The sequence below is a fragment of the Mesoplodon bidens genome (assembly GCF_964165515.1).
Source record: "Mesoplodon bidens genome assembly, chromosome: 8".
NCBI classification, from domain to species: domain Eukaryota; kingdom Metazoa; phylum Chordata; class Mammalia; order Artiodactyla; family Ziphiidae; genus Mesoplodon; species Mesoplodon bidens.
Window position 1 is genome coordinate 100,238,535 of NC_138165.1, and position 22,218 is coordinate 100,260,752.

At 39.8% G+C, this 22,218-nt stretch overlaps 1 protein-coding gene across 6 annotated transcripts in view; it reads right to left on the reverse strand.

The window, feature by feature from the left end:
- DOCK10 (dedicator of cytokinesis 10) overlaps window positions 1-22,218 on the reverse strand; it is a 293,328-nt gene that overhangs the window by 52,692 nt on the left and 218,418 nt on the right. For all 6 annotated transcript variants that reach the window (XM_081241945.1, XM_081241942.1, XM_081241941.1 and 3 more), the window contains 8 exons: window positions 20,561-20,684; window positions 20,243-20,364; window positions 19,784-19,870; window positions 17,005-17,097; window positions 16,433-16,551; window positions 11,950-12,019; window positions 8,508-8,621; window positions 4,094-4,165 (listed from right to left, as the gene is read on the reverse strand). In XM_081241945.1, coding sequence (XP_081098071.1) covers window positions 4,094-4,165; window positions 8,508-8,621; window positions 11,950-12,019; window positions 16,433-16,551; window positions 17,005-17,097; window positions 19,784-19,870; window positions 20,243-20,364; window positions 20,561-20,684 — 801 coding nt within the window. The remainder of the gene's footprint in view (window positions 1-4,093; window positions 4,166-8,507; window positions 8,622-11,949; window positions 12,020-16,432; window positions 16,552-17,004; window positions 17,098-19,783; window positions 19,871-20,242; window positions 20,365-20,560; window positions 20,685-22,218) is intronic.

Genomic DNA, 22,218 nt, shown 5'->3' on the forward strand with positions numbered 1-22,218 from the left:
ACAAACAGTGATTAATTGTTGGACGCTTTTGCTGACTTGGACTGGCTTTTTTTTACGCCATTGTACTAGGACATGACTCTATAGACATTTTGAGGATTTCATGGTTACCCCCCGTATATATTCAAAGCTTATTGTTGAAATCAAATTAAGTTAACAACAAATAAACCTAATGGATTTAATTGCAGACATCATTTTTCATCCTGCTCTGTGTACCTTGGGGAAATAAGGGTAAACAATTCACCTATGAAAGTAACAATTACTTTTTAGATAATCAAAGCACATTTGTAGTTTTCCTTTTTTCATTGTGTTAGTACTCCAAGATACATTAAACATATCAACGTCAGCATTTTCTTCACAGGGACATACAGTAATATCTTGGACTTTGATAATCCCTCTGTTCCTCCATCTTTTCTGCCTTCCTTTCAAACTCCCCTTGTAGCCTACTCCCACTCTTAACCCAAAGACATGCCAATCGGTAAACACAGGAGTAATATTTTTAATTGTTCTCTGGAAGTCTATCCCAAGGGCTTGAGGCGGGAGAATTCCTGAGCTGGGGACGGTGGATTTTCTGTCTCAGGACAGGGGAGGAGAGGGGGTAAGATGACAGCATGGTTGAATCCCAAGCTGCAGAGCTGGAACGCGTTGGAGAATCTGGGCTATGGTATGCTGGAGGTCACAAGGATCAGGTACAGAATGCAGGGGCTGAATTTCAGGCGTTTGGGAATTTTGTTAAGAACAAGAGGCTGATGGGAAACAAAAGGTGTAGCCAGTACAAGAAAACTTTAGCTACCAGAGCTCAGTGTTGAGAAGATATTCAGCACTTCCTAGTAAATAGGAGTTCGCCTTGGACAAGAAAGCAGGATTAGGGGATCTGACTTCCTCACATCTCCTTGATGATGGAAGCTTTTTTTAATAGCAAAGAAAGCTATTCACTTCACAATTAAAAAATAAGAAAAGAAAATGCAAATAGCTTGGGAGATGTTTATTGTGAATGCTTTCAAGTCAAATGATGGTATCTGGTCTTCTACTATCTGGTCTTCTACTGTGATAAATAGAGATGGTTAGAAAATTGGAAGGCCATGCACCTCTGGAAGAAAACCGGGTATGGTGATTGCTATGGAAGAGGGTAATGAAAAGGGAACTTGAATCAGTGAAGATAAACTCTTGTTTACGATGAGTTCCTTTATTCTTAGGCTGTTCGTAAGGGTGTTTTGTGACCTATGTATTTTAGCAGATACATACTGGTGGGAACTAAAGGATTTTAGTCCAATTTGTTCTTTTTACAGATGGGAGGACAGACTCTGAGATGTTTAGTGTCTCTTTTTTAAATCATCTAACATGTTAGTGACAGAGCAAGGATCACAGTGGTGAGGTTTCCTGATATAGCTTAAGAACAGAGAGATAGGAATCATTCTTAGCTTCATGTTAGATTTTCTCTTCCTCCCGGACAGGAGGCTCTTATCTCTAGAAGTAGAAGAGCAGACACAGCTGAAAAGCAAACATAGGACTTAATAACTAAGAGTTATAGAATAGCAGAGATAATTAGATGTGCAGCCAAGGCAGGTCTGTTATGTTTATGTCAAGGCCATGTTTGGAAAGGCCTGAGGTCTGGAGGCATGGATGGGGCATGTGCATGGATGACCCAAGGATGGTGGCTTGGCAGACTCCCCTGAATCCTCAGTGCCCCATCCCTCTCTATTAAGAGTCAGCACTTCTCCTGGGTGGCAATACACTGCAAAGGTATCTCCCTGCAAGAGGCCAGGCAAACCCCTCAGGAGCTGTCCTTCCTCCTCTCCTGGAGCTCAGGTCATGAACTGGAATTAAACAAACACCAGCTTAACTCAGCTGTGAACCTGCTGGGCCTAATAAGGTAAGGAAGAGTGTATACCCCAGGGAGTTATAAGAATTAGTTAGCATGTACCAGCAGAAGCCACAGTGGGAGTACCACTGAGATTGGATGTTGAGTGTGTTTGACCAAGATGGCCAGAACATAAGAATGGATAAATTCAAATTCATTGACATAAGGGCACTTTGTCAGGACATGGGCTTAAATAAGACCTCAGGGAATGGACCACTCACTGTTAGTTGGCTCTTAGAATCCTGGAGATGGCTCATTTTAAGCAGAATGGAAATGCCTAGGTTGCCCTGGCAGATGAATGAGGAAGGAATAAAGAAGCAGATGAAGGTGGACATGTAGGAATGGAAATATGAGCCCAGAAGACCCACTATCCACCAAGGCCATCAGGAAGGTACTGGGGACCGACATCCCTAAGACTGTTCAGTGGTGTCTCCCATCTGCAGGTGAGAGAGGCAGTCACAGTGCTGGCTCACTAATAGTCATGAGGATGAAGGTCATCAATATAACAGAGGCCATGTAATTGCACCTAATCTCCAGGGGCCAGGAGGTTGTGATTACCAAAACAAATGGCAAATCTGGAGAGCAGTCAAGGGGGCTTGACTCTCAGGGAGCTACAGAGCTGATTAATGACATGTTGGAAGCCCTAGGGACGAGACAATCATCAGCCAACAATGGTGATGCTTAATGTCCACCAAGAAGGCAAGGCTGGACAATCAGGAGATGAGGATGTTTGTTCCAGTAAATAGACATGAATCCTCTCTCTGTTCTTGGATCTCAGTCAATTTTCAGATCTGGTACATACTGACTGAAGAGGAGGCAGGGTCCCTAAAGAAAGCCCTCTACAGACCTTCGATAAGTACATACTGTAATGATTCTACCAGTCCTTCTCCAAAGGCTTTCCTCAGGTGACTATACTAGGTGGAGAGGAATATTCATATATTTCAAGAACTATTGGCCAGAAGATCTGAGTTGATACTGCCATCTGGAGACCAAAACACCACCATGTCCACCCATTTAGAGTGGAAACTCACAGGATTAATAAAGTTTCACTGCCTAAAGTTCTGTTAGCAGAGAGTCCACTGGGTTCAAAAATCCACCAAACAGTCATTTACCTGGTCCAAATGTATAATTTGCATTGACATAATTAGCATCTAGAGTAACCACACACTGGATGCTTGACCTGTGGAGCTATCCTGGTGGAGAAGGCCAAGTGTAAGCCTCTGACACTGCCCCTCCCCAGCCAAGAGTGTAAATGGAGACAATATTGCTATTCACCACCATTCCCACCCCATGCAATATTGTTCTGATTTAGTCTCCCAGTGAGGGAGGGGTAAGAGTCAGAGGTTTCCCCTCAGTCTTACCCACAGTGAGGACAAGAGAAATACGTGTGAAACTCAGGCAATCCACTTGGGTGCTTCTTGATACTCCCTACCCAATTGTAACTATAAATGGTCTGAGCAGAGTATGACTCCCAGAGGCTGAGACCACCTTGGACCACTCTGGAATGAGGGTCTGGGTCACAACACAGTAAGTCACCAAGATCTTCAGAGCTAATGGCTGAGGGTGAGGGCAATCTAGAATGGATGGTAGAGGAGGGAGGTGATGAGAACTGCATGGGGTTCCGAGACCAACTATAGTAACAGGGGCTACAGTTAATCCCACTAGCCTCCCTCTTGTACGTTTCCTTTCAGGAAGGAGAGGCCCATGGGAACTGTGGAGGAGAAGATTCATAATCATATGTGAAAGGTAGTGTAAGCTGTGGACTGTGGACCACGGGTGGCAGTCGAGGATGTGCATAGCTCAGATACTCCCTTGAGAAAAAGTCTACTGGGATGAATGAAATAACTACGAAGCCTTTGGGACCCACTCAAGAGTTCATGCCAAGGCCACATTCTCTCCGGCTGCTCTGAGTAATTACTGAGCTTGCAGTGGTAATGGAGCCAGGCCATCTGCCTGATGCAGGACTTTTCTCATGAACATTCTTTGCTCTCAGACAGCCCATTGGCCCACCTACAACTTTCTCACTGCAAGCCTCTTTCTAGCCGATCCTCCTTCCTTTGGCATCTCCTTTCACAGGTGTCAAAACTTCCTAGTCCTTTTGCCTGTCCCTTTATCCTTTGTAGTCATTTTTGTACTTCTAATCTTGTCCTGGCATCTGCTTCTGAAGGACCTGTACTGATACACACAATCATGTCTCACATTTGTTGGATGCTATTCCATTACCTATGAACGTACCTGAATTTTATTTGTGTCAATCAAGTGCTGTGCCATGGATTTTAGGATAATTGCAAAGAAGAACCAGGAATGCTGTTAGGAAAAGAAAAGACAACCAGAAATTTATCATCTTATAGCAAAATAATGATAATTCCATTCTTCACAACATGCAATTTTATAAAACCTTTATCTTAAAATGTATTCTTTGAAAGTAAGTGCATCAGAACGATAGTATATTCTCCATTATGTTAGGATCATCCTTAGCAAAGTTCTAATAGTAAAAGTAAATACCAGATATTTCTGTTCCTCAGTCATCTCAAAGACTGTTTAAACTAACACAAGATACTGGTTTGCTAGACATGGCTGAGTAGACAGCAGTCTTATGAAATACTTATTCATTGGGCATTCTATCTGTTATACTTAGTTAAAAAAAACTAAGTAAAACTTTTTTACCTTAAAATATGTTGTAGCAGACCCACCCCTAACATTGCCAGGGATAGAGGCAAGAGTGAAAATGGAAGCCACGTGTGAAAATATCTAAAAGTTCAAAGTCAAGTTAACAGAGTCTTAAATAACATATATTGGATCCTCCTATCTTGACAAATATAACTTCATGACAACTTGGAATGCTGTCCCAGAACATGGGGCCCAACCCCTCTTCTCACTTAAGGCTCTGCCCTACACTGAGGGGCCTGGGGCACTTGGGTGACTGTCCAGCCTGCAAATCCAGGTGTTGCCCACAAACTGGTCCCTCTCTCCCACCAAACACTGCTCCCCCCTTGGGTCTTGGGTTACACTCCAGATTTTCCCTCTGAAGAATGGACTTAGGAAAGAGATCTAAGCATGCCCAGGAATAAACCTATAAACCCTTTAGGTAGGGGCTCCTGGGGATTCTTATAGGTCCTGAAGAGGCAGTAGGGGCTCCCAGGAGCATTGCTCTTGGCTATTCTCATACTTTTTCTTATGAGAAGGGGTGCATTTGGAGAAGATCAAAGCATATTCAAGAGTGGAGGCCCCTCTTTCTTGGGTCTAAGGGTCTTGCTTAACCCAGGTACAAAAATATATCTATCACATACTGTGTACACTTACAAAGAATACACTTCCCTGAGCCTCTTCCCTTCCCAGCCTCTCCAGCATAGATAACAATTTTGAATTTTGTGCTCATCACTCCCTTGCTTTCCTTCATAATTTTGCTACCAATATCATACATCGAAGTAATATTCAGTTTTGCCTGCCACTGAACTTTAAATAAATGGAATCACCCTGTATGTATTCTCTTGTGATTGCCTTTTCATGCAACAAATTCTTTTCTGAGGTTTATTTATGTGGAGCTAGGTAGCTGGGGGTCCTCTATTGTCACTGCATCACATATATAATCCCAATTTACCTATCTGCTCTACTGTGAATGGGCATCTGAACTATATCCAATTTTAGGCTGATACCAACCACGCTGTTAAGAACTTTTGAGTTCCGGGTTCTAATGCTGGAAGATTGACTGAGATGAGGAAGAAAGGGCGTTTAAGCTCTAAAGGGGCAGCTCTAGCTTAAAAAGGGGATCATTCCTTAGTAAACTTGATATTGGAAGTGAAATTCATGCTGTTGGGAATATTTAATTAACACAAGGCACCCCACCTTGTCCTAAATAATATTTTTAACCACCATGCCAAATGTTCTAACATTTGTCTCTTGAGTTAACTGACACCTGTCACTCTCCACCCCTCAGCACTCAGCCCCACCTACACTATTTACCTTGAATCTACCAGGACTAATCCCATTGAGCCTCTTGCCTCTGTTCACGTCTGATGATAGAAGAAACCTCACTCATCTCCTGCCCTCTGGTCTCTGGAGGTGTTGCACATCCCCTTGTGTATCTCACTGCTTCTCATCTCCTGAAACCCACCCACCATACCTTTGGTCTGGAACACATGGTCCATCACCAATAAAATCTCATGAAGATGGAACTTCTCCTCCAAACATTCCCTTTGTCTTGTCTTTTAACTGAACACTGACTCTCCCCAGAGGACCCTGCTGGAGAGGGTGTGGAGAGAAGGGAACCCTCCTACACTGTTGGTGGGACTGTAAATTGGTACAGTCACTATGGAGAACAGTATGGAGGTTCCTTAAAAAACTACAAATAGAACTACCATCTGATCCAGCAATCCCACTCCTTGGCATATATCTGGAGAAGAACATGGTTCAAAAGGATACATGCACCCCAATGTTCATTGCAGCACTGTCTACTATAGCCAAGACATGGAAGCAACCTAAATGCCCGTTGACAGGCGAATGGATGAAGAAGATGTGGTACATGTATAAAATGGGATATTATGCAGCCATTAAAAAGCTGAAATAATGCCATTTGTGGCAACATGGATGCTAGGCAGGCAGCCTTCTTCAGCAGCCTCATCTCCTCTTTCACCCCACTACAGTCTATTCTCTAAGCAGCCATCAGAGCGATCCTTTTGAACGAAGATCAGCTCAAGTCACTCCTCCACTCAAAGTCTTCTGACCAGTTTCTCTCTGAGTGGAAGCCAAAACCCTTGCAATAGCCCACAGGCCTTACATTACCTGCCAAACCTCCCACTGCCTCTCTGACTTCAACTTGCCTCTGCTTTTCTTTTTTTTTTGCCTCCGCTTTTCTTTGCTCACGTGGCTTCAGCCACATTGGCCTCCCTGCCATCTTTCAGACATATCCACTAGGTACGTTGCTGCCTTACAAGGTTATACAGGTCTTCCCCTCTACCTTTTTTTTTTTCGAAATATAGCTGACTTAACAATGTTATATTAGTTTCAGGTGCACAACATAATGATGCAATATTTTTATAGATTGTACTCCATATAAGTTTATTATAAAAATATTGGCGATATACCCTACGCTCTACATTACATACTTGTAACTTATTTTATACCTAACAGTTTGTACCTGTTAATCCCCTTCACTTATTTTTCCCCTCCCCCAACTCCTCTCCCATCTCAGAACCACAGTTCGTTCTCTGTATCAGTGAGTCTGTTTCTGTTTTGTTATATTCACTTGTTTTACTTTTTAGATTCCACATATAAGTGAATGAAATTTTGCTATTTGTGACATCATGGATGAACTCGGAGGGTATTATGCTTAGTGAAATAAGTCAGACAAAGATAAATACGGTATGTTTTCCCCTCTACCTTTAATGTTCTACCCTAAACATCTCCAGCTCCCTCACTTTCTTCACATTTTTTGCTGAGGTATTATCTTCTCCATGAGCTCTACCTTGACCATTCTATTTAAAACTGCAAACCTCACCCTGCATACTCAGGACTCCCCATTCCATTTACCTGCTTGACATTTTCTTTTCCTAGGCTACTTCTCACCTCCAAATGTACAATTTAATTAACTTTGCTATTACGTGTGTCATTTACTGTTTTTATCCCACAGTAGAATGTAAGCTTCCCAAGGGCAGAGATCTTTATTCTATTCTCTAAATGCATGCCAAATGCCTAGGATGGTGAGGATGGTGCTTGTCACAAGGAAGGCACTTGGAACATACTTGTTGGATAAACTGAATGAATATACTCATATGGCTAATTTAAATTTAAACAAACAAACTGCTTGGCCTAGGAAAATTTGATTTTAGTGAACTCCTGCTGATGCTTATAGATCCAGCCTTCAGCCTCCCCTTCTAGCTACTTACTAATCAATCATCTATCTGTCAAGTCATGATAGATAATTAATTTAGCAGCGGACTGAATTCACAGGTCTATAAGTTACATCTTTATCAGCTTCTCACCATCTCTTCTTATATTACTACAAATGCATGTGTTTCAACTTTTGGGGGTCAAAGAGTGGCTGTTTCTCTGCCTCTTCTCTGCTGTCAGTATATTCATTACTACATCATTAATCCTTTTGTTGGTAGTTTTCCTCTTACTGTGCCTGAAATCCCAATAAACTTTATTTTGGGTACACTTAGCACTTTTGAATGTTTTGGGTCATTCTTAATAGTCATTCATTCTGCCTTTAGGCCAAAGGACTGAACTTGAGTCCATTCTACTTGTTAAAATGATCTGTTCTCTTGACATGGATCTCTTTTTCTTAATAGGTTCATATGTTACCGTTTCAACATGAAGCTTATACCAGAAACTATTAGAGAAATGATCTATAAAAATCAATGAATCCGGGGCTTCCCTGGTACGCAGTGGTTGAGAGTCCGCCTGCCGATGCAGGGGACACGGGTTTGTGCCCCGGTCTGGGAAGATCCCACATGCCACAGAGTGGCTAGGCCCGTGAGCCATGGCTGCTGAGCCTGCGCGTCCGGAGCCTGTGCTCCACAGTGGGAGAGGCCACAACAGTGAGAGGCCCGTGTACCGCAAAAAAAAAAAAAAAAAATCAATGAATCCTATCACCTTTAGGGTTGAGTATAAGCCATCCCAATGAAAGGACCGTCTTTAAATTCTTTACCTTCAGGACATGCTTGACTGTTGTGGAGTCATTTGATTGCAAAAGACCAGTCACATTTTTAACCAGTTCCTCATGTATAGTTCTCTCCTTGCATGCTGTGGTCTTGAATACAAACTGAAGAAAATCCAAAAAGTGAAAAAAGTTAAATACTTAAAAACAAAGCATCAAAAATTACATTCTAAGAATAACTCATGTCTCAAAATTATCTGCTCATGCCAGATTTTGTCATGAAATAAATGAAGGCCCAATGATAAGTGTAATACACACCTGCTCCTATTGAGGGCTTTGCACAGGTAGAGCCTTGCTCACCTAAGTTCTCCTTGAAACGTTCTTTGTAGAAATCACAAAGAAGATCAGAGAGCAATTTAGAGGGTTCAAGGAAACATGGAGGGCTTTGACCCACCTACTTAGGATACATTTCCCCTTCTCCTTCCTTCCACTGGCAACAGGTGGGTGGCATGGTAGCATTTCTTCATCCTGAAAGGGTAGAGCACCCACTCAAATAGCCAAGTGGGGAAGCAGGCACCTTCCAGAGGCCAGCAGGTGAGCTGCCCACAAGCCCAGGGTCCACTACCATCTCATGCTGAGACATGGCAACCAACAGGTTCATAATAACTGGCCATCAGTAAGATAACTAATGCTTCTCGCTTTTTTTTCTTAAAAGATTGGTGTTGGCATTCACCACTGAGTGCATGTCATGGTTTAGTTTTCCATATTTCTTCATATATTTTAAGTATCAATTCATGCACGCATATTTAAAATACAAAATGCTTATTACTGAATTATAATATTTTACTTATGAGTTGGGTTTGCCTCAAGGAAGGTCATTTCTTCATAATATTCAAAATTTGGACTTCACTACAGTCAAGGATGAAGGCAGGCAAGAAACAAAGCAGAGGCACTTTGCATTTGGGTCTATAATTATTTCTTTGAATTTCATAGGCCATTGACATCTAAATCATTCTGATGGGGCCTAACTTCTCCACGCTCATCCCAAAGGAGAAAAACAAGGCTAAGAAATGCATGAAACTAGCTAAAATCAAGAGTAGTATGATTTTCCCCCTCATGGATTATGACTCATATGAGGGAAATGTCATCAACTGTCTAATACCATGCCCAGTAATTTAGCCCCAAGGGCATTTTGACTAGCTCTGAAATTTAAAAACTTTTGGCTAGACCATATCAGTCCTACGAATTGCTGTAAACCATGGCATTTAATTAGATTGACTTTAAGTATACATTTTTGAAAAAGACATGGTGTATGTGTGCATTTTGGATATCGTAGATGGAGTGAGTTAGCAGCATTTAGCACCACTGAACTTGAAATGGTGTTTAGATTACTTCTGAATAGGTTTGAATTATATCAGCTATCCCATCTTTCAAGGACATCAAAACACGTATTGGTACTAGTTTTCATTATATTCTTAGGTGTGGGGCTTAATGTACTACAAAATAATTTTTTCCACCACTGGTAAAAAAAAAATCATACTCCTTGGTCAAGGTCAGGTTGTCAGCCATGTACTGCAGCAGGAGTCAAATCACAGAATCATAGCCCTAGATATTCATATGGTCTCCCCCATTTCACTTCACAGAGGAGAAAAATGAGGCTCAGAGAGGCTGATTGCTACAAGTTAACTTTTTAACTTTAACTAGAATCTAGTTTTCCATTTGCTACTTTAATGCTCTTTCCAGAGTAAAATTCCAGTTGGTTATATTTATTCGGCTGTATTTGTTTTAGATATATGAAATTATGTTATAAAATATCTTTAGGAATTTTTATCAGCTTGAAATTCCACATAGGTGTATTTCGAGATTTGAACCACTTCAAAGCAAACTAAATACACAGCTTCTTACATTACAAAATCAAAAGGTCTCATCAGGATATTTCAAACATCCTGCTTAAAAATAAAGACCTTTCTAGGGTGCATTTCCAGGACAATGCTCCAAGAACATCACAGATAACATCTGAGAGCTGATTTAAGGCTCTCATCAGGAACTAGCCTTGGCTGTCACAAAAATAACCATAACATCAGTGGGTTCTCAATGCAATTTTCAGTGATTCCATTGGAACAAGGTAAATAATATGTGTGTGGAAAAGGAGATGACTTTGTGTAATAAGGATTGGGGAATTTTTTTTCTTCTCAGCCTCTTTGGCAATTGAAATGGAAAACTGGGCTAAGTGTCGAGAGAATGAAAATTCTGTAGATTTCTGTTGAACAGTAAAGTCTTCAATATGCTATAAAAGTAAGTTATGACTCTGTCTTAGAGAGCAAACTAAAAAGGCATTTGTAGGTGGAACTGGCCTTCTGCAGTTGAATTGTAGATCTTATTGGGTAAAATTATACCATAGGGAAATTATTGTGAAGAAACTATTTTTGGCGTATGGGCTATTTTAAGGAATGGCACACACTCATACTTAGATATTTGGGAAGACATCTAACATTTCTGACAGGTAGAAAACATGTAAATATAAAACTGTAATGAGAAAAATTCCTCACTGATGGTATCTCAGAAGGGTTCACTCCAGAATAAAATTTCTAGTTATTTCCTTTTACAGGAGCATTTCTGTCACAGAAGATGCCAAATTCTTCTCTAGTCATCTTTCTAGACATCTAAAACATATGGATAAATGTCTATCTATATATTAATGGATATATCTTTTAATAAAAAGGTCTATGTCTCTTAAAGATACAATCTGTGCATAAATATTGAAATTTAGGTCCTCTATGCATCATAAAGGAATATAAGGTACTTTCATTTATCTCTGGATGGATTTTTTCTCTTCACTCAAGAAGATGACTTTTAGGTTGGAACTATAATGTGCAAACATCATCACAAGTTCACTGGCATTAAGTCACAGGCCAACTGAAAATGAGAATATAAACATATCCGAGTGAACATCTGATGAAGGCCACTGGAGGAAGCAGTGCACACTGATGGGATGGGCTAGTGGTTCATGCCAGAGGATAAAGGACTTAACATACCAGAAGCAGGTACAAATATACAGTAACTGGCAAAATGAAATAATGCCTGAGAAAACAATAAAAAGAGCTAAGAAAACATTACAGAAGAAACATAGTGCATTCAACAAACCAACAGGAAACATCTTCCTTAAATTTATAGAGGAATTTCATTTATTTGTAATGCTGACTTCAAAGGACAATACTTTAGTTTTCTCCTCTCTTTCTTTGCTCTCTCTCTCCCCATATAAATATTCATTTGCACATGTACACATTATTTATGCATTTATACATTGATACAATACATTGAGCCCATCAATGCAAAAAGAAGGAATTCTAAGTAGCTAAGGGGAATGTCTGATACGACTGTGGTAGGCACCGTCTAGCTAAAGGGGGAAGCTTCCCACTTGTTGCAGACAGGAAATGAGAAAAGCCACACAGCACAAGGGGATATGACCAATGCCCAAGTGGCAATTTTGTACCTTAATATAGGACTGGATGCAGTGGTCCAGCTGCTCCTCATGGCACTTGGTCACGATGTCAGTCAGAACCCTGGAAAAGCAATGCTGTTCAGTGGACTTTCTGGAGAAGGCAGGAAAATACCACTTGGTTTGTCACTGGAGTGCTTGGTAAACTGGGTGCTTAATCGTTGTTGAATGAATGAATGAACCAATTTCAGACTCTCCCCGCCCCCCTTATCCCCCAATACTGGGTGTTTAACATCTACAATACCCGTTAGCCATTTCCAACCATGAAATCTCTAAACACTATGATATAAGTAATGTATTATGGCTGCAATACCATACTGGAGACATTTTTGCCCAAGTTGTATGTGCTATTATGATCTATGTGTTTGCTGACATTGTTTTCTTGGAAAAGGGATCATTTTTAGTACCTTATTAAAACTTCTTTAACCTCCAACTATCATGTTCCACTTTAAAAGGGCTTGTCTTCCAACCTAGAGGTGTTATATACATGCTTTTGGAAAAACTAATGAGTTTAAGATGCAGGTTTTTGGGTTTTCCCTCTTAGCTGGGTCAGGGTTTCCAGTAGCAGTTGTGGTATGTGTTGATTTCTTCACATTAATACTTCCAGTTACTCCACGGCTGTAGGGCTTAGGAACAGCCCAGAATTTCAACAGATCTATCTGCTGAAATACTTAGGAGTTTTGCCAACACAGATGCATATACTCATGTTGAAAAAGTCATAACTTGAAGGCACAGTTGGGGACTTCTAATCTGGCTCCAGAACTGCCTGATTGTAGAACTGTTAGAGATACTTTATTCTAGAGCTTCAGAGCTTTACTTTAAAAATGACACTAAAGGGGACTTCCCTGGTGGCGCAGTGGTTAAGAATCTGCCTGCCAGTGCAGGGGACAAGGGTTCGAGCCCTGGTCCGGGAAGATCCTGCATGTCATTGAGCAGCTAAGCCTGTGCAGTACGTCTACTGAGCCTGCACTCTAGAGCCCGCGAGCCACAACTACTGAGCCCACGTGCCACAACTACTGAAGCCGGTGCACCTAGAGCCCATGCTCTGCAAAAAGAGAAGCCATAGCAATGAGAAGCCTGTGCACTGAAACGAAGAGTAGACCCCATTCGCTGCAACTAGAGAAAGTCTGCGTGCAGCAATGAAGACCCAACGCAGCCAAACAAACAAAAAACTGACGCTAAAGACTCTCATTCTGAAAGAGGCTAATAATATGCCTGTGAGTTATGAATGTACTGGAAACATTTCAATGTGAAGAGTAATTTTTTTCCAGAATGCTGTGACTAATATTTTTTAAAAAAGTGAACTTTAGGAATATTTGATTCAATAATTAAGAATTCTATCTCTAGAAAGAGGAAACTGTAACTGCCAAAGTCACAAGACAGATTAGTAATGTTGAAAGAATACAGTACAGGCAAATTTAAAGTGAGAACAGTTGAAGAAAAATTTAGCATAAAAAAATAAGATCTAGTGGGAGAGAAACAGTACAGCTATTCTGGAAAACAATTCAGCATGTTATTTTTAATTAAAATTAAAAAAATTAACATCTTTATTGGAGTATAATTGCTTTACAATGGTGTGTCAGTTTCTGCTTTATAACAAAGTGAATCAGCTATACATATACATATATCCCCATATCTCCTCCCTCTTACATCTCCCTCCCACCATCCCTATCCCACGCTTCTAGGTGGTCACAAAGCACTGAGCGGATCTCCCTCGGCTATGCAGCTGATTCCCACTAGCTATCTATTTTACATTTGGTAGTGTATAAATGTCCATGCCACTCTCTCACTTCATCCTAGCTTACCCTTCCCCTCCCCATGTCCTCAAGTCCATTCTCTACATCTGCATCATTATTCCTGTCCTGCCCTTAGGTTCTTCATAACCATTTTTTTTTAGATTCCATATATATGTGTTAGCATACGGTATTTGTTTTTCTCTTTCTGACTTACTTCACTCTGTATGACAGACTCAAGGTCCATCTACCTCACTACAAATAAATCAATTTCATTTCTTTTAATGGCTGAGTAATATTCCATTGTATATATGTGCCACTTCTTCTTTATCCATTCATTTGTCAATGGACACTTAGGTTGCTTCCATGTCCTGGCTATTGTAAATAGAGCTACAATGAACATTGTGTTACATGACTCTTTTTGAATTATGGTTTTCTCAGGGTATATGCCCAGTAGTGGGATTGCTGGGTCATATGGTAGTTCTATTTTTAGTCTTTTAAGGAACCTCCATACTGTTCTCTATAGTGATTGTATCAATTTACGTTCCCACCAGCAATGCAAGAGGGTTCCCTTTTCTCCACACCCTCTTCAGCATTTATTGTTTGTAGATTTTTTGATGATGGCTATCCTGACTGGTGTGAGGTAATACCTCACTGTAGTTTTTATTTGCATTTCTCTAATGATTAGTGATGTTGAGCATTCTTTCATGTGTTTGTTGGCAATCTATTTAGGTCTTCTGCTCATTTTTGGATTGGTTTGTTTGTTTTTTTGATATTGAGTTGCATGAGTTGCTTATAAATTTTGGAGGTTAATCCTTTGTCAGTTGCTTCATTTGCAAATATTTTCTCCCATTCTGAGGGTTGTCTTTTCATCTTGTTTATGGTTTCCTTTGCTGTGCAAAAGCTTTGAAGTTTCATTAAGTCTTATTTCTTTATTTTTCTTTTTATTTCCATTTCTCTAAGAGGTGGGTCAAAAAGGATCTTGTTGTGATTTATGTCATAGAGTGTTCTGCCTATGTTTTCCTCTGAGAGTTTGATAGTGTCTGGCCTTACATTTAGGTCTTTAATCCATTTTGAGTTTATTTTTGTGTGTGCTGTTAGGGAGTGTTCTAATTTCATTCTTTTACATGTAGCTGTCCAGTTTTCCCAGCACCACTTACTGAAGAGGCTGTGTTTTCTCCAGTGTATATTCTTGCCTCCTTTATCAAAGATAAGGTGACCCTATGTGCATGCATTTGTCTCTGGGCTTTCTATCCTGTTGCATTCATCTATATTTCTGTTTTTGTGCCAGTACCATACTGTCTTGATGACTGTAGCTTTGTAGTACAGTCGGAAGATGGGGGGCCTGATTCCTCCAGCTCCATTTTTCTTTCTCAAGATTGCTTTGGCTATTCGGGGTCTTTTGTGTTTCCATACAAATTGTGAAATTTTTTGTTCTAGTTCTGTGAAAAATGACAGTGGTAGTTTGATAGAGATTGCATTGAGTCTGTAGATTGCTTTGGGTAATATAGTCATTTTCACAATGTTGATTCTTCCAATCCAAGAACATGGTATATCTCTCCATCTGTTTGTATCCTCTTTAATTTCTTTCATCAGTGTCTTATAGTTTTCTGTATACAGGTCTTTTGTCTCCTTAGGTAGGTTTATTCCTAGGTATTTTATTCTTTTTGTTGCAATGGTAAATGGGAGTGTTTCCTTAATTTCTCTTTCAGATTTTTCATCATCAGTGTATAGGAATGCAAGAGATTTGGCATGTTCTTAAAACCAACACATACAACTACCATATGACCCAACAATCGCTCATTTCAAAGAAATGAAAACTTATGTTCACCCCAAATGTACCCAAAACTGGAAACAACCCAGCTAGCCTTCAACAGGTGAATTTTAAAACATTTTTTGATGTGGAATACTACTCAGAAATAAAAAGGAGAGAACTATTGATTGATTGATGCAAAAACCAGGATGAATCTCCAGAGAATTATGCTGAGTGAAAAAAGCCAATCCCCAAAGGTTACATACTGTGACACTATATAATTCCATATCCATATATATATATATATATATATATATATAATATATAGTTTATATATGAATTTAAAATAGAATATATAATAAACTCATCAATTTATTATATAAATATGTGGTGCATAGAGTACATTTTAACATATTATATATAAAATTTTATATATTCATATTGTATATAAAATTTCAATATAATATATATAAAATTCTTAAAGTAACAAAATTTTAGAGATGGAGAACTGATTAGTAGTTGCCTGGGGTAAGGAGTGGGGTTTGAGATGAGAAAGCAGTAGGTGTGTCAATAAAAGGGCAACATGAGGGATCCTTGTGGGGATGGGAATGTTCTGTCTCCTGATTCTATCAATGTTAATATTCTTGGAGTGATATTGTCCTATAGTTTTGCACGATGCTGCCATTGGGAACATCTAAAGAGGACATGGACTCTCTCAGCATTATTTCTTACAACTGCATGTGCCTCTATCTTAAAATAAAATGTTTAATTAAAAGCACAAAGTTAAAAAAGAGGTCTAAAACTTTACTTGAATGATAGTAATAGATGATTAGAAGGTAAGAACTCAAGAGTGAGACATACTTAACTTTGAGATACGTATTCAAAAGAAATGCAAGCATACACAATCAGGTGGCCATTCGGTTATAATCAAAGTTGTGTGTAACCACAGCTTATAAAACCTCTTCCCCTAAGGCTCTTCCCCTATGGATACCTGGTCACAGTTGTGCTTATTTCATCTTCTTCATTCTGCACCAGAATCCTGAAGAGCTGATTCAAGATTACAGGCAGAAAACTCATGATTGCATGAATCTTTTCCACATTCAATAAGTTCTGTTAAATTGGCAGGACAAAAAAAAAAAAAAAAAAAAAAAGGCCATTGATTAAATTTAAAGCACATTCTTTTACTGACGTTCTTCAGAACTTGAATATGTCTACTGTAGCTCACTTTTGTTTGACTTTATTTTTCATGGCATTTAGCATGACATACAGGCATGGGGGTAATGTTGCAAGGACTCTACATGTAATTAACTAATTTAGAGTCAATTGATTCTGACTCTCAATCATTTTTATTTTGGAGAAACTGATCTTTGCTTATTTTTTAATGAACACACAGACATCTTTTAGGAATTGTGAAATAAAATCATTTAGTCTCTGAATTGATAAGGTGTTTAAAAATCTTCGATAATAATTACCCCTTAGTTTGCTGCTCAATGCAAAATGTAAAGGTCTGTTTTGCCCATTTCTACCCTGGAGACTATTGCAGCTATTTGCATGTCATATTACCTTACAAGAACGGACGAAATTCGAGGTAGGTGACTGAGACATATCTTTCTCCCTTTTTTGGCATTGTCGGAAAAATGCGTTCACATGTGGATCCTGAAAGAGCAAAAGAAAGTCTTGATTTTTGATGACACGTAAGCTGTGGAACAATCATGGTGATGGGAGGTGAGCTCTTCTGTAGGACAAGATGCCTTGATGTGAGGTGCTTTGTCCAGGAGGCATAATGACAGACCTCTCATTTTCACAGGCATTCCAGCACACAGAGGGCTTGACCTGAACTACAAAGTCCCCCCTCTCCTATTTCACTCTCAGAGATTTGTTTTCTTTCCAGGCCACATGATAATGGCTAGAGAATTACTTCCCTTGTCTCTGTTCTTTCCTTTCTTTCTTTTTAAATTGTCTTCTGTCATCTTCCTTCCACAGACTTCTACCAATTTTTCTTACATATTCTTTAACACACATGAGAATGGGTACAGTTTAATATGCATAGGGATATTTTCAGACTTAAAATGTCAGAGTTAATAAAAAAATTATGAAGTCCACCTGACATCATGAGATAAAACTTGACTCCCCAGACCCATATGTTGAAGTCCTAATTCCCAGTACCTCCGGATGTAATGATATTTGAAGATAAGGTCTTTAAAGAGGTAATTAGTTAGGGTGGCCCTAGTCCAATATGACTGATGTCCTCATGAAAGAGTAAACTTGGATGTGCACAAACAGAGGAAAGCCAAGGAAAGAGGCCTTGGAAGAAGCCAAATCTGCTGACACCTTGATCTCAGACTTCCAGCCTCTAGACCTGTGAGAAAATACATTTCTGTTGTTTAAGCCACCCAGTCTGGTATTGTGTTACAGCAGCCTAAGCAAACTAATCTGCCCTTTAATGCTCTTTCCTGAAAGGGTGTCACCTTGGAAATGTCTAAGTTCTGTGTTGAGGGTCAAAGTTATGAAGTCAGGAAGTGGAATACAGACTTTTAGTGTAGGTGCACTCTCTGGGGGTTTCTCCGGCCTTTGTCAGTTCTAGAGGGTATCTGTGGTTGGGGTTCCCCTCAAGTCGGGGCATTTGTGTGCGTGTGTGTGCATGCATGTGTGCACACACGTGTGCATGTGTGTGTAATATTTTCAGTTTCACTTCATTTATTCAACAGTTATTTATTGAAAGCTGACTATGTGTCAGGTCCTTGTCAGGCACAGAGGACAGAGCCAGGCGCAAGGAAAAGCCCCTCTGTGGTCCTTCCATTATGCCCGGGAATCAGGTACCATGCCATGATTTTCACACATACCTATTTGCTCATAATTAGACAAGTGCTTCAAAGGAAAGCAGGGTGCTGTATGGGTGTATGACAAGATGATACAGCATATCTGAGGGGTTAGGGGACAGGGAAGGCTTCTTTGAGGAAACGACATTTGAGCCAAGATCTGAAGGTTGGGTAGGAGCTGCCCAGACCAATCAGGGGAGGGTAGACAGAGAGGGAGAGATCGCCCTCCTGGCTGACGAAAGGCTGAGTGTCACAAAATCCCTGGATCTTGGAGGTATGAAGCAGACAGAGGGCACAGTGCAGGATAGGGTCTGGCGTGTTTGAAAATTGAGGTAAATACCGCTGTGGAGGAAGGAAGAAGGTGTCCCCCAGGGTGACGAGTGCATGGGCGGTGGAAGCTGATGTGCAGAAAGGAGAGTAGTGGTGAGTCACAGAGAGACCTGGGTAGTTTGGAGAAAAGCAGCTGGAGGTGTGGGAAAGAGAAACTCGGGGCATTCTGAGAGATATAAAAGCAGGATTTGGTGGAGAATGACCATTTTGTGGGACTTGACCGGGGCTGATGGCGTCAGAGAAAAGATGGGTTTAAGGAATCATGGGCATAGGACTTGGGAAGAAGACTAAATTTGGCTTGAGGCACCAGCAATTACGGAAAGACATTTTGATCCAATATATGGTGGTACCTGGATTATTTCATTTTTCTTAGTAACCAAATATGTGCTAGGGATAAAGCAGCATGAAGCAAAACATCAAACAAAAAGCCACACACAAAAAAACCCCAGGTACACATTGAATTTAAGAAAGAAGCAATACATAGTCTGTGTACTTGTAATAGTTTGCTTATAATTAGTACTACAAAAGTCCTCACAGTGTGGTAAAGCAAGCTGCCTTGCAATGGAAGGGGTGAGTTTGCGGTAATTTGACAGTGATACTAACTACATTTGTACAGCGTTTTGCAGTTCATGAGATATTTTCACGTGCAGTTTCTCATTTTGAGCCTCACTACCACCTTAGGTTGAAATTTTTTATTGTTATCATTTTCCTGCTGAGGACACAGGACTGCAGGGGTGAGATGACTTGTCCAGGGTCGCTGGGCCAGAAATTGGCCGAGGTGACTCTCAAATACAGTTCTGCCAACCTCGTGGCCTTTCCATGAGAGGAGCCTTGGGTAGGGATTGTGAATTAGACTGAGTTTTAAGGTAAAGGTCCAAAGTCTTTATTTTAAACGTTTCATATTTTTAACACTTGGGGGTTGTCATGGGAAGCAAACCATCTTCCAAGGAAAGTGACCTCTTGATAAATACACTACTGGAATTTTGGTTTGCAGTTTGATAGTGCCTGAGCTTTTATGGGTTAGGGCATTCAATCTCTTCTGGAAGAGGGATACAGTTTTGTCACAAACATTCTTCTTTTTTGATCACCTGCTCTTCTGACACCTTGTGGAATGGTGAGTCTCCTCCTGTAAATCTAGGTTTATGATTCTACGTGTTAGAGAAGATTTTGATATTTCAGGACAACACGCTCACCTGAGTATTCACTGTTGATACAACAAATGTTGATACTTTGAAAAGTGGTTTGCCACCATCGACCCATTTAATGTCACTCCCACCATGCTGCAAAAAAGAGTTTGTTACTGTCACTGTGGCACTTTGAAAGAGAGGAAATAAACAGGTTATTTAGTTTACATTAATTTGTCATCCTGATCCATTAACCTCACAGTCCTATAGAGATGGAAAATAAGAGATGCAAATACATTTGGTAATATTGGTAAATGAAACCAATGTGATACCAGGGGATCATTTTGAACAGATCATTTCTACTGGCCACAAACTAAACAAGATATTTGACATATCATAGGTACACCTGATTCCTTATTACAGTGGATGCATACACCAAGGTTGGGTTAATTTAAACAACAGAAAGAAGATAACCTCATGCCATTTAGCCCGTGTATTTTTTCTCTTAAGTTATACATCACTCAATACCTTTCCACTTGCAGAATCTTGAAAGCTTAAATAATCCGGAGGCAGGCTTGTTGCTACCGGGATATTGTACTCTTGAGAAGCTATCTGATCATCTCTCATGAGAGGAAGCCAAGCATATCCAACTGTGCAAAGGAACAACAAAGGGAAAACTTTTCAGTACAAACCTTCATGGAGAGGAGTAAAAATAAAGCTATTTATCATTTATGAATACAAAACTTCACTTTAAAAAACTCAATAAATCAGAGCTTTTCAAATACTCTCCAATTTAAGTTCCAGAGATAACATGCACAGCTATCTCAGATTGCTTCTTGTCAATACCTGGTGTTTCCAGAGCCTCCTTCTTTTTGGCACTAGCTTTTGCATTTATGTCACAAGTGACATGATAAAAAGAAAAAAAAATATGATGTTTCTCATGAAGTTGTGTTGGTAGCTCAATTTTCACCTGCAATGAAAGAGATAAGAGCTGGGCTAAGATTGAAATCATTTTCCCAGTGTCAGGACAAGACAAAGCATAGGCATGTTAGCCTTTTTAAAGGTCTTTCACTGAAATCTAGGTCCACAATTTAATAGTCAGCACTAGAAGTACGATTTAACTCTCAATAAATATCCATCCCGCTAGTAGTAATGTGTTAAGATGTTATTTTTACTTCTTTATTGTGGTGATAACTTAGAATACCTAGTGCTTCTCATTAGATAATTTATACCACCATGAATTACACACACGCACACAGACATGACAGTAGAAAGTAAATAAGGCACAGATTAAGGACCTATCATCAAGGGACATGAGTTGAGTGAATAGTAGGTCCTTGCCTCCCAGAGTGTGTTCATGGACCAGTTGTATAAGCATCACTTGGGAGCTGATTAGAGATGCAGACTCTCAGGCACTACCCCAGACATACGGAATCAGAATCTTCATTTAGCAAGATCCCCAGATGATCCACAGGCACATCGTTGAGAAACATGGTAGTTGCAAATGATGTAAATGGAGCATGGAATCTATCCATTATAAAAACCACAAAAAGATATGTGGTATGTACTGTGTAAAAAATTACATTGTGGTAACTAAGTAATGAGCCATTTTGTAAAGAGGTCATGTTCTCTTCTGTAAATAACACCTCTGAAAAAAACATAAAACATAAAATTGATATAGGTGAAAAATATACTTAATGAGGAGCATCCTCCATGTTCCTGGAAAGAAAGGCTTTGGAACCCTCTACATGTGATAGTGCTTTTCAGTTTCCAAACCCCTGTCACATAGGTTGTCATTTAATTCCCTCCACGGCCTTGCAAAGTAGGATGATACAGAGGTAGCAACCAAGGCGAAAGATGTTAGGGGGCTTTGAGTCACTAGGAGGATGGACTAGTCAGTAATTAATAGGATCTTCCAGGACAAAAACACATGTCACACTGGAATCCCAGGATCCCATGCAGGTAAGTGACATTCAGTTCAATATTAGCAACTAGGTAATTTCTTGAACAGTCAAATCAAGCAATAAGGTGATACAGAGCCAAGCAAATTATCTACTAGTTTTTATGAGACTCTCTGTGCATCTCTCTATATAGTTACTTTATTTTCACATTGTTCAGGAGAGAATTTATTACACAGATTTTCAGTGTCATCCCTGGAACAGTGGTATCAGCATCTCTGAGAAAGTTGTTTAGAAATGCAATTTCTCAGGCCCCATCCCAGACATGGTATCCAAAAATCTGGGGTGGGTTCCAGTAATCTGTGTTTTAACAAGTCTTCCAGGTGATTCTGTGCCTGGTAAGGTTTGAGAACTCCTGAATTAGAATGGTTTACAGCTTAGATATATTCATTACACACCAGCATGCTAACCTGGTAACAAAAGCCAATATACAGTTCAAAACATACAAAAACTAACAATGCAGTAGAATGAAATTTTCTTTTTTTAGTTGGAATACATAGGATTGAAACAAGTGTTCAAGAATTCCAGTAAACTACATATTAATGC